Genomic DNA, 12163 nt, shown 5'->3' with positions numbered 1-12163 from the left:
GAAATGATGCATCTGTGGTCTACTATTGTCCATTTCGCACCAATGTTAACCTAAATGTGTCCATGTAGAGGCACTTAGCTTCAATTATGCTTCGCAATTGTAATGAATCTTAGACACCTTTATGTCGATTCTTACCCAAAAGGTCTTGAAAACCCACATTTTAATTTATTATTGAGTCCATGCAATTCTTCATAAAGAGATATTCACATAATATATAACTACATATTGGTTATTTTTTGTTATCGAAATTGGATTGAATTATAAGGTAGAATTGAATTGCATTGGATTATGTTGTATTTGAAATTGTAACATTAATATAATTATGAATATGAAATGATTGAATTGAAATGTGCTATTGCCAATGGGTTTTAACTGTCATTAACGTGCAGGCCATTAGAATCCAACTTAATTCCAACCCTTTGGTGGGATTCATAATCCTACTCCATTTGATTATAATAAGATTACACATAATCCAACCCAGATTTGATTTAAGATTAGTAATCCTGTCCAACAAGGTAATCAAACTAATGTAATGCTTTTGATTATCAATACATCGTTTAAAAAAGGAAAAAAGAAAAAGGAAAAAAAAGAGTCACTGAATGGATAAGAATCATTAGATATTAAATGGCTTTGTTGATGGAGGTGTCATGTTCGCAAGGGTTTTTCCGGTTTCGGGAGAATGAGCGGAGGAGTCACACGTGTAAATAAATATGAACCCAATACAAGAGGATAAGGACCAATTAACCAAAGCTCAAGAAGCAGCCCATAAATGTTCAAAGCCCAACAGAACAGTAGTCCGATTCGGGCTCTCCTATTTTTGCCGGCTGTTTTGGAATTTCCAATTTCGCGAAAAAAAAAAAAAAGGAACAAAAAACCGAAGGCGATTCGATTTAAATTTAGTTCGGATTTGATTGTTTCTTTCTTTCTTCTTCGCTTTCTCGCGGGGCAACTCCAATCTAATTTCTTCCTCAAATCTCCAAACAAACTGTGTTGGTTTCATCACCAGGATTCGGAAAGTTCCCGTTTTATAATTGTATAATTCCATTATCCAGAATAATACCAATACATAGAAAAAATAAAAATAAAAAACGAAGAAATTGGTGCAATTTGGGATGGGGCACGGCGGCGGCGGTAGCAGCGTGGGGCTGGTTCAGTCGGCGGTGAAAGCTTACAATCTGAGAGACGCGTCCAATTGGTGGCATGACGTCAATGACTCTCCTCTTTGGCAAGACCGTATATTTCACGCTCTCGCTCTTCTCTACGGTCTCGTCGCCATCGTTGCCCTGGTATTTATATTTATCTATATGCGTCTCCATCTCTATCTCTATGTATTTCTTTATCAATTTCTATACGAGTAGCATGTAGGTGCCAATTTTGATTTGTTTAGCTGAATTCTAAATCTCGCATATTAGGATTTATTTAGCTTTCGTTTGGTTGCTTGGAAAATGAAGGAAAGATACACGTACTTTTGAGTTGCTTCGAAGATTAATTTAATGGTTAATGTAGAAATTTGATGAAGATTTATACGTTATTTTAATAATTATTCAATACTAGGTTCAATTGATTCGGATACAATTGAGAGTGCCGGAGTACGGTTGGACCACACAGAAGGTCTTCCACTTTCTCAATTTTGTTGTCAATGCAGGTTTGTGCGTTTCTCAAGTTTTCTTTTTCTTAATTTTATTTATCGTGGTTGGTTCATTTTCAGGATTCTAATAGTGTTCTTGATGTGTGTTGGGTTGGGTGTAAGTTTTGATTTGTTTATTATCTTTTTTATTCTTGTAGTTCGAGCAGCAGTGTTTATTTTCCGCCGGCAAGTGCAGAAGCTGCATCCAGAGGTTGAAATTGATAGTCGGCGTCATTTTCTTAAATTTAATTGTTCTTAGTAACTGCTAAATGAAGTTTTTCTTTGCTTGCTTTCCAGATTGTCAAACATATCTTGCTTGATATGCCAAGTCTTGCTTTCTTCACCACTTACGCACTATTGGTTCTATTCTGGGCAGAAATTTACTATCAGGTTACATCTCATTCAAACTACTTGGGGGTGGGTAGTGGTTGGACTAAGGTGGTTTCATTCTGACCCTTACTGTGTACATTGAACAGGCACGTGCTGTTTCTACAGATGGACTGAGGCCAAGCTTCTTTACTATTAATGCTGTGGTTTATGTAATTCAGGTGAAATTTCTGTTCCACTGTTTGACTTTAAGTCCTGCCAAAAGGAGCTTTTGGAGTAGGAGTCTTCTACATGGAAGCAAGTCATGGTTTCTAAATAGCGCATTACAATAATCTTGTTTCCAGCTTATTTTTCTTTCCACCATATTTCTTAATTGTTTCTCTCAATTCATGTACATGTAGAATTTTTTGATTATATGGCAGCAACTTTTGAAAAATTATCAAAGATAATTTAGCAGGTGTATCAAGTAACAATGATTGTGAGAGTCATTTAGGGACCCTGTAAACAATGCAGTTGAATGGTTTTTGAAGGAACTTTCCATATATGAACACAAGATCTCTTTCAGGAATACGGCTCTTAAAAACCTTTTTTGGTGTATATTAATGAGATATAGATGTAACCAGATGTCAATTGGGTAGTCAAAACTGATAAATCTGTTCGATGGGGTCCAGGGCCAAAGTTCTTAAGAAAAGAGTTTGAAAAGGAAGTGGTAGGCGGTTATAGAATTTGTTTATGCTTTGACCTACAGTTGATTGGAAGCACCAAAGGGGTTTAGCGAGTTGTTTACTAGATATTATAAAATGCAAGAAAGTAGATAAAAGGTAATGCGGTGATGGCTTTGTTAGGTGCCCACAATTGTTTGTTTATGCTTTGACCCATAGTTGACTGGAAGCATCCAAGGGGTTTAGTGAGGTTTATTAGATATTATTAAATGTGAGGAAGTGATGGAAGGCAATGGGTTGATGGTTTTGTTTAAATGTCATGCTGGATGGGAATATCACGATGCAACTCATTTCTTCCTGATAATTAGGTTTACGATTAGGCCTGTATGTATCCATTGCATTCCCTTTAGTGCATTGAAGGACTTAAAGAATGGGATGTTTAAAAATAGCTTCAGTGAGGTGTCTTCCCTCTTCATCCTGCAAGTATATGGGAAAGCACGTGATAGAAATGAGAAAAGGGAAAAAGCAGCATGGGATTATTTATGTTTATCAATCTACTATTTGACATGTTATATAATGCTATAATTGCAAGAAAGACTGCTCCTATATGCACGTGCATCTTATTTGGAATTGGCTTGTCCTCGCGGTTGTCATTGATTAACTCCTTAAATAAGTGTCTTCAGATTCTAACATTATTTCACCAGACCTTAAAATTATTTTGGAAGATGAAAAATTGTTCTGAATCATGATGTATTTTTATTTTCCATAATGGGAAAAGAAAAATGAGGTAGAAGCTCTTTCCAGTCCCTCTCTTTTTCTATATTTGCATATTTTAGAATGGAATAATTGCATGTGCAATTGCAGACACAACTATGGCCATTTTAACTCAGTGTCTTTCAACTGTTGTTGGGACTGAGTCCAAATTAATCTCCTACTCACCTATTTGCATGAAATCCATGCTTAACAACTGATATTCTGATCTCCAAACAAAGTCTCGCTAGGTTCAGGTCTATGTTGGCCACTCATCATACCCCAAATAGTTTAGAAGAGTTTTCTGCTCGTTTCCACCTTTATATTAATTAAATTGAAAATTTAGAAATATAGAATATTGGTCTTGACTGAATTCAAAATTTTAGAAATTATAGCAAAAGTTGGGAGATTTTTTCACTAGAAACATGGAGAGAGTTTTAAGGGGTGCCTGTTTGAAGTAGGATCATTGACTACTTGTTGGCTCTTCAATTATAGTTGATATGGTCCAGATTACACTTAGGGCTCGTTTGGGAGTGATTTTGGATACGCCAATAATTTCTTCTCCATTTAATCACTTTCTGTGATTTTAGGTGGTTTTATGGAGAAGCACATGGGAGGTGCTTCTCCCCAGAATCGCTTAAAATCGCTTAAAGTGATTATATAGAGAAGCATGTGGGTGGTGCTTCTCCCCAAAAGTGATTTCGGCCATCCGAGAATCACTCCCAAACAAGCCCTTATTGTAGTACAACTATGTAGTGCACTCTGCACAGTTGTATGTATATTGCTAAGTTTGCTTGTTACCTTTTGGGAATAATAGTAATACCATTGAATCATCTTTAATTTTTTCGATTTAATTGTTACAGATTGCTATGTGGTTGATATTATGGTGGAAGCCTATACCAGTTTTGCTCATCTTATCTAAGATGTTCTTTGCAGGTATTTATTTTCTAAGCACATATAGTTTTGAAGATTGTTTGTTTATCTCAATTATCTGTTATTCTAAGACATATGTTCCTGCAGGTGTGTCCTTATTTGCAGCCGTTGGGTTTCTTCTATATGGTGGAAGGTAATCGCTCTGCATTTGGTTGCCTGCTGCATTGTCTGACATATGAAGCATCTACCCTTGCAAAGTTGCATTGTGGCGTGTAAAAAGAAACTCTTACAAAAGCACAAATTGGAATTTAGTTGCCTTCACATAAGTTTACTGGTTGAATCGAATTATACTGTGTTTGGTTCTAAATGATAAACATCAGACATTAGAAGCTCTAAGACAAGAGGAGACTGGACGAAGTTCAATCGGCATAACACTCTTGTCCACGTCTCCAGCTCAGAAGAGCAAATAATTGAAACAAATGAACACAATAGAGAGTCTTCTTGAAAAATTGTAGTTTCTTTGATGCATGATATTTAATTATGTGTAACTATGTATCGTGCCTCTTGTTTTACTTATGTGTAGCTGTCACTGAATTTTGGTGTAGTTGAACAAATGGTTCTTATTCTCTCTCTCTCGCTCTCTCTCCCCTCAAATACTGTTAAGATAAGTAGGTCTCTCATGGTGCTTATGAGTGACGGATGTTTAATTTTTATGGGTACCTGTAAGATGGGTAGAGTGCTGAGATGCCTGTTTCACCTTCTCCCTTTCTGTAATGGAATGTCATTACCTTTCTGAAGTTATGCATGCATGTGTGCTACAGCTAGTCTCACTATGTGAAAATCACGCATAAAGTATGAATTCTGTAGCAGTAAGCATGGCTGTGGCATGTGTGCTTCCCAGAGAAATTTTTTGGAAATATAACACCTTTCCACTGGTTATTTGGTGTGTATGTTATATTTCTGATTGCAACTATCTCCTGCCAAATAATATGATACTTCTTTTTACAAGCTTGACATGTATGTATAAATGTAATTTTGACATAAAACTTACTTTATGGGCAATCTTCTAAGGTAGTCTCTGCTGTTGTTTCTGGCAGACTCTTCTTGATGTTGCAGCGATTTCCTGTAGAATCAAAAGGACGACGTAAGAAGCTGCAGGAGGTAAACACTTAAAAAAAAAAATTCTTAAGCACCCATGAGTTTTCATCTTTAGATGTACTTATTTTTCCTTTTTTGTGTTTTTGGCGTTGACAGGTTGGCTATGTGACAACCATATGTTTTACATGTTTCCTTGTCAGATGCATAATGGTGAGTCTTCTTGATTGTTTTTGGAGTAAGCCTACTACTAGTACTACTTGAACTTGAGGAAGTAGGTCAAAGTTTTAAACAATCAAAACCACATGGATAGACTGTTTTAGTTTTCCATATAATATGTGTGTCAAGCATACAACCATATAATTTACATTGGATGTTGTACCAACTGTCATCAAATTTGCTAAGGCTGTTCATTTTGCTCAACGAATGGTAATAGCTGAATTGTCGCACCTGATTTATTAATTCCTCACTTAAGCTTCTATGGTTCTTATATTGTGCTGCAGATGTGCTTCAATGCATTTGATAAAGCAGCAGATCTTGATGTTTTGAATCACCCAATTCTAAACTTTATATATTACCTGGTAAGCATTTGGTTTATATTTTTTGCTTGGCTAATGTAAGTTTGTTGGTTCATTAAGCAGCCTCATTGGAGTTTGAAGTTTGGTCGTTGAAATTTTCCTTCCCCATTTCTTGTAGTTGGTGGAGATATTGCCTTCTTCTTTGGTCCTTTTCATTTTGAGGAAGTTGCCTCCAAAGCGCGGGATCACACAATATCATCCTATTCGCTGAGGATGGAGAACATTTGATGAAAGAAAACCAAGAATGGTCTTACAAATACATGAAGTTTGAGATGCTTATCTACTCTCCATGGAAAACGAAATGTTGGTTAGAGAGGGAAAAGTTGACCATTGTGTGCTTTGAGGAACAGCTTTATTGGATTCTGAGTGTTTGTTCTCAGCAGGGGGTGGTAGATTTGTTGAAAAGAAGTGACCTTTTAAGGATTGTCAAATGTGTTGGTATCGTGGTCTTTTATTTTGAGTGTGTTGAATCATACGACTGGTGCTTTGTTGTTTTAACAGTCTTGAGCATTCCATGAATAGGAAAAGGGGACCCCCAAAAATGTGATTTCTGTATGATTTCTGTCACGTACTCTGGGTGGGTATTTTGGGGAAATTGTGTGAAGAAAACTTGCACTCTTTGATAGTTTTGTCTTCAATACGGTATTTACATGTGATTGCAGTCATCTGTTGTACAATAAAACTGACTATCTTGTGAATTGTGGTGTTGTGTCTGATATATAGTCCATGCCTTGCCAAATATCATTTCATTTCATGTCATGTCATGTATGAACAATGCTATATATTCATGTAGTAAACTGCAGAAATTAGGAATCAGTTATGTAAAATTTGCTGGAAATAACTTGATCTGGGAAATTGCTCTGTGATAGTTTTGTTTACAACATGGTGTGTACCTGTTCCGAGACTCTGCCTGCTTCTCTTCATGGCTGAAACTTGCGGTCGTCTTCAACGCCATCTAGATTCCGGCCTTTTAGCAGGGAGGTTTGCACCCGGAAGTTAGAACTCTTAGGTGATGAGATAAGTTTACCATCTGGTTGAAGAAGAATGGAAATGAAAGTGTTAAGAAAGTGGATTGGATTCAATTGATTAGGGTGGTTCAGATGGTTGACTATATGTGATGGAAGCCATTGATTTCACCCTCCTTCCCTCTACTGGTCGTCTGTGTCAACCGCCATATTGAATGGTAGGTTTTACCGCTCATTTTTCAAGTGGGTTTTGAATGGTAGGTAATGTCCATCTCCAACGTAAGAAAAATAGGGATTAATGAAACTCGTGCGTGGTTCTACAGCTTGGATTACTTGCGAAATTAGTTTAAGTTACTACTCACTTGTGTTCGGGTGTACATAAACACTTGTGGTTTGCTTATAATTAGTATGTAAGTATGGCCTTGATCTCTGCATGATAACAGATGATTTTCTTTGTTTTCCCCCAAAACTACTTCTAAAAAACAAAGTTGGTTAACTTAGAAGATTACTTGTGTCTTTTTGGACTGAGTTGAGTTAGGAGATTGTTGAAACTCTAAACTCGGATTAACTTGTGAATAAGTTAAGTTACTTGGGTCTGCTGTTCTTTCTTTCTTTCTAAATGTTTTTTTTTTACCATCTTATATTTTTGGGTTTTTAGGTTTAACCGTCGTTGGATTTTGGGTTAAAATTTCCGATGGCATTATTAGTCCTACTGTCGTTATGATCTTTTTCGATAAATATTGGATTTTGTTCCTACCATTCTGTAAACCCATCTTCCTTCATAATTTAATCCCTCATCCCCATTTTTAAAATGATTCCCGTGATTTACCCTTATTAGGGCAACCAATTCATGCTTTCAATTGCATTATTAGTCCTACTGTCAGTTCATGATCTATTTTTAACCCTCAATTTCATGAGTTATGCTGAAATGATTGACCCATGACTAATAATGCAATCAAAAGTGAAGTTGAAGGACTATAAGAATCATTTAAAAAATTAAAAGACCAAAATGCAAATTAAATCAAAATTTAATAACCAATGCACTAAAAAACCCTACATTTTTCAACAATCGATCAAAATTTGATCGCTTGCTCCCTGTCTTACATTTTACCAAAATTAGATTACATGTTACTTTACTGCTAATATATTTTTGTGCCAATTCCGTAAATACAAAATTTTCTAAGAGAAATTCACTATCATACTCAATATAGAAACTCAATTTATAAATAAATAAAAAAACTTATATGAAATGGATTTTAGAAACACACCCAAAGTCCATTTACAACATAACAAAAAGGCTTTTAACTTCTTTGAAATTACAAAACTGCCATTGATTTCTTAAAACAAACTCAACCACAAAACCTCATAAAAAACCCCAAAACACTCAAGTATCAAAGTAATTTAATAATCAAAATTAAATTAAATAGGGTCAGCTGTTATTTTTTTGGGTTTGTTTATAGAAATTAAATAATATAGGATTGATTTATAATTTTAGTACTAAAAATGGATATATGACTAATATCTCATTTTGTAATCCATGATTCAAACATTTTCCAGAATTTTTTTTTAATAAAAAAAAAGGTCAAACTATGATCATATTATATTCTAAAAAAGAAAAATAATGAAGTAGCCGATATAATTGTTATCAAAATAAATTAAATGCCTCGTGCGGTGGGAAAGAGCCAACGCGCACCGTTTTTAAGGTCGTGAGTGAGTCAAGAAGTGTTTGTTGTCTAGAAGATGCAACGTCATTAGGCCCCACTCATTTGGCCTCTTTCTTTATATAAAACCCGTCCACGACACTAAGCTGACTCAGCGTCTACATGGAGATCAAATCCTCTGTGACGCAATATATAAAAGATAATTATCCTGGATATCTTGTTTTCTCCCACCAAAAAAAAAAAAAAAAAAAAAAAAAAAGAAGCAGCAGATTTGGTTGACAGCTAATTAATTGGTGGTTACGCGCCTATTTGCATGGCAAGGCCACAAGGTTAGGAGGTGGTTGCTGTATTGTCCATCTCTCACTCACTCACTGGGACAAAAGGAGAGAGAGAGATATGTATATATATATATATTAGAATTTGAATTAACAGATTTTCAGCGAAGGACTTGGTGACTCGGATTTTCAGTGCAAGGACTCACACACTCGGAATTCTCAGGGAAGGACTCTCCGGCCAATTATAAATACTTTCCATTCCCCCAAAACCCTTCATCATGCCTTCCTCCTCATCACCAACAGTATTTCTTATTCTTCTTCACCTTTTTGTTAGATTATCGCTTTTCGATTCAGCAGGATGACCATCCTTGTTGAGCACCCTGACTCTGGTAAAGTTTGACTTTTTATTTTTTGGGTTTTTGCTGCATTACATTTTCTTGTTTTTCTTGTTCGACGTTGAATTCATTTTAATTAGCAGCAGTTGAGGTGGAAGAAAAGAAGGTCTCTGATCAGACGGGTGAGGAGAATGAATTGGTGTTGGATGGTGGATTTGTGGTGCCTCCGACAAACGCATTTGGCCACACTTTCAGGTCCCTTCTGTTCTTGTCATATTCTAGGCTGCATTCAATTATGATCATGAAACATTTTAATATACATTTTTCCTTTCCTTTCTGTTTCCAAAGAAGCTCAAGAAATGTCATATTCCCTTTTCCTTTATATTATATATCATCATTATTACGACTTATGTGAAGTTTATTCATCAAAATGCAGGGATTATGATGTTAACAGTGACCGGAGAGATGGGGTTGAGGAATTCTATCGAGTCAACCACATTAACCAAAGTGTTGACTTTGTAAGCAAACAGCTGCCGATTAGATTTTTTCTTCAGCGGATTTGGCAAAAAGGTTATACTAATAATGATTAATTACAGGTGAAGCGGATGAGGGAAGAATATGGCAAACTGGATAAGGTGGAAATGAGCATATGGGAATGCTGTGAACTTCTCAATGAAGTTGTGGATGAGAGTGATCCTGACTTGGATGAGCCTCAGATTGAGCACCTCTTGCAGACTGCTGAAGCCATCAGAAAGGACTATCCTGATGAAGGCTGGCTGCATTTAACTGCCCTTATCCATGGTATATATACACATATACTAGTTTCTCATCATTTTGACTGCTCTTTATTCTTAGTTAATTTAATTATATGTTTCTCGAATTTGAGTCATATCAACCATGTTTATGCATTTGGTTCATTTTGATTTTTGCATATGTCACCTTGAGGATCAATTGCTTAAACTGTGTTTCCCATGAAAATTAGATCTTGGAAAGGTTCTTCATCTTCCTGCTTTTGGAGAGCTTCCTCAATGGGCTGTTGTGGGTGAGGATCATCTTCTTGTTTAATCTTTGGTTCAGATAATCTCTTCTCTCACCTCTCTTTCTATAATTATTCTGAAACTAACTGAAATAATCTATTAATTACAGGTGACACATACCCTGTCGGGTGTGCCTTTGATGAGTCAACTGTTCATCACAAGGTCTCTCTCAAATTTTGTACCAGGATCCACCTTTGGAATATGAAATGATTCAGTCCCCCAACTTCATTAATTTCTGAATCATTTTTCTGTGGATAGTCTCTAACTTCTGTCTGCCTGTCCTTGCAGCATTTCAAGAAAAATCCTGACTACAACAATCCTGCTTATAACACTAAGTATGGTATTTACTCCGAAGGTTGTGGACTCGACAATGTACTGATGTCATGGGGGCATGATGACTACATGTACTTGGTACATATTTGCCAAAACCATTCCAACTTCTGCATTGTTCATACACTATCATCCATGTACTTAGAACTAGGAAGGATATAGCACGGGAAATTGATAATTTACTATCTGAATTTACATATATATATATATATATACACACACACACACACAAGTCTTGCAATGGTAAACTTATTTATGTGTCCTGTCTCCAGGTGGCGAAGGAAAACAAAAGCACTCTCCCTTCAGCTGGTCTTTTCATTGTCAGATACCACTCATTTTATGGTACATTGTGAAATCAGCTAGCCCTTCAATTTGCTTTCAAATTAGTATTTAATCTTTATGGATCAAAATTACTTTGCAGCTTTACACAGGGCAGGAGCATATAAGCACTTGATGAATGAAGAGGACTTTGAGAATTTGAAGTGGCTCAAAATATTCAAGTAAGGATATTCACTTCCCCATTTAAAAACACAGTAATGTAGTAAGACTATATGTCATTCCTACCATATTTTCGACATACTGCTTTGCCAAAATTTGATACAAGTCTAAAAATTAACTTTGCCATTCTATATGCAGCAAGTATGACCTTTACAGCAAGAGCAAAGTTCGCATTGATGTTGAGAAAGTGAAGCCCTACTATCTCTCTCTAATTGAGAATGTAAAGACCAATTGTTCTTGTTATTGGAGCTGGATGGAAGGAAATTTTGCAAGTGCATGCACAAGATCCTGAAGTTCTCATTTCATTTAATTTCAAAATAGATCTTAAATGCCACATTGTTTTTTCTTTCTCTGTTCCTTGTGGTTAATTTTGACTATTCTGTTGCAGTACTTTCCCGCAAAGCTGAGATGGTGAACGGTGAAGTTGGGAGCTCTGAAGTTGGATCAGTAAAGAAATCAGATGGAGGTAGCAGCTGAATAAAAGGCGCGGATGTAGAACTTTCAATGTTCTTTTTTCTCTTTGTTCTTGTTTCCTTTTCTTTTACCCCTTTATGTTTGTTTTGTTATGAACTTATGAGGAGGTGCTTTACCTTTTCCCTGAGTTTGTATATAAAAATGCTACCTCTGCAGTTGCAGTTATTCCATTGCCGTTGTTCTATGCTTTTAAGCTTCAACTCAGTTTATGCAGAAATACTATAGTGTGCTTTTATATTAAAGATGTTATGATGCAGATGAAAATTAATAATAGTATTAGTTAGAACAGGACAGATGCCAACAACCAGAGTTTAACTGACGAGTGTTTAATCATTAACCAAGCAATTAAATCAGCAAATTAATGATCCAATTAACCAATAAACTGCCATAGTCTAAACTCGAAAGTGCACTTTCATCACTTGTCTATTTGTCATTATGCTAATCAATGAATGAATGATTATCTCTACTGCGCAGAGTCAAAACGCAACATCCGAACACAAAAGTGAAAGGATGCATTTTGCTTTTACCGGTTATGACAAAGCATCCTTAAGTATTTGCTACCACTTTACAAAGGATGTTATTAAACGAACCCTAAAATTAACAGCACCCCTCTACAAATGAGCCATAAAATATTGTCACGGTCAAACAAAGAGAACCATATATCTATTTGTACATC

General features: G+C 35.9%; 2 protein-coding genes and 1 long non-coding RNA gene across 7 annotated transcripts; 2 read left to right on the top strand and 1 right to left on the bottom strand.

Annotated features, from left to right (window-relative positions):
* Positions 1 to 803: 803 nt before the first annotated feature.
* On the top strand, positions 804 to 6610 carry LOC103321030 (protein TOM THREE HOMOLOG 1). The gene is made up of 11 exons (XM_008222778.3): positions 804 to 1286; positions 1555 to 1645; positions 1786 to 1838; positions 1925 to 2017; positions 2104 to 2175; positions 4230 to 4302; positions 4387 to 4432; positions 5337 to 5400; positions 5494 to 5547; positions 5838 to 5915; positions 6031 to 6610. Exons 1-11 carry the CDS (start codon positions 1113 to 1115, stop codon positions 6121 to 6123), a joined length of 891 nt encoding a protein of 296 aa, XP_008221000.1. The 5' UTR covers positions 804 to 1112; the 3' UTR covers positions 6124 to 6610.
* Positions 4526 to 7172, bottom strand: LOC148919726 (uncharacterized). Its single transcript, XR_016124215.1, has 2 exons — positions 6806 to 7172; positions 4526 to 5362 (listed from the first exon to the last, which is right to left on the bottom strand). It is a non-coding gene; the product is annotated as an uncharacterized LOC148919726 (long non-coding RNA).
* A 1616-nt stretch (positions 7173 to 8788) lies between these two features.
* Positions 8789 to 11657, top strand: LOC103321031 (inositol oxygenase 1-like). Of its 5 annotated transcripts, none has more exons than XM_089045412.1 (11): positions 8789 to 9202; positions 9292 to 9403; positions 9585 to 9666; positions 9745 to 9949; positions 10131 to 10190; positions 10295 to 10347; positions 10474 to 10596; positions 10788 to 10857; positions 10937 to 11015; positions 11152 to 11285; positions 11402 to 11657. In XM_089045412.1, exons 1-11 carry the CDS (start codon positions 9172 to 9174, stop codon positions 11488 to 11490), a joined length of 1038 nt encoding a protein of 345 aa, XP_088901538.1. In that variant the 5' UTR covers positions 8789 to 9171; the 3' UTR covers positions 11491 to 11657. The 5 variants fall into 5 exon arrangements, with proteins under 5 accessions (XP_088901538.1, XP_088901539.1, XP_008221001.2 ...); XM_089045413.1 differs by having other exon boundaries at positions 8790 to 9202; positions 9295 to 9403; XM_008222779.3 differs by having other exon boundaries at positions 8791 to 9202; positions 11152 to 11281.
* The last annotated feature ends 506 nt before the right edge of the window (positions 11658 to 12163 follow it).

The sequence above is a fragment of the Prunus mume genome, linkage group LG2, assembly GCF_029339155.1.
Source record: "Prunus mume cultivar Tortuosa linkage group LG2, ASM2933915v1, whole genome shotgun sequence".
Lineage (NCBI taxonomy): Eukaryota > Viridiplantae > Streptophyta > Magnoliopsida > Rosales > Rosaceae > Prunus > Prunus mume.
This window is presented reverse-complemented; position numbering and strand designations above follow the sequence as displayed.

Excerpts from the sequence above, each read along its gene's own strand:
- LOC103321030 (XM_008222778.3), top strand. The coding sequence starts at position 1,113 with ATGGGGCACGGCGGCGGCGGTAGCAGCGTGGGGCTGGTTCAGTCGGCG. Across the intron at positions 1,287-1,554 it reads TCGTCGCCATCGTTGCCCTG|GTTCAATTGATTCGGATACA; the intron begins GTATTTATATTT and ends ATTCAATACTAG. Across the intron at positions 1,646-1,785 it reads CAATTTTGTTGTCAATGCAG|TTCGAGCAGCAGTGTTTATT; the intron begins GTTTGTGCGTTT and ends TTATTCTTGTAG.
- LOC103321031 (XM_089045412.1), top strand. The coding sequence starts at position 9,172 with ATGACCATCCTTGTTGAGCACCCTGACTCTG. Across the intron at positions 10,858-10,936 it reads CAGATACCACTCATTTTATG|CTTTACACAGGGCAGGAGCA; the intron begins GTACATTGTGAA and ends ATTACTTTGCAG. Across the intron at positions 11,016-11,151 it reads AAGTGGCTCAAAATATTCAA|CAAGTATGACCTTTACAGCA; the intron begins GTAAGGATATTC and ends TTCTATATGCAG.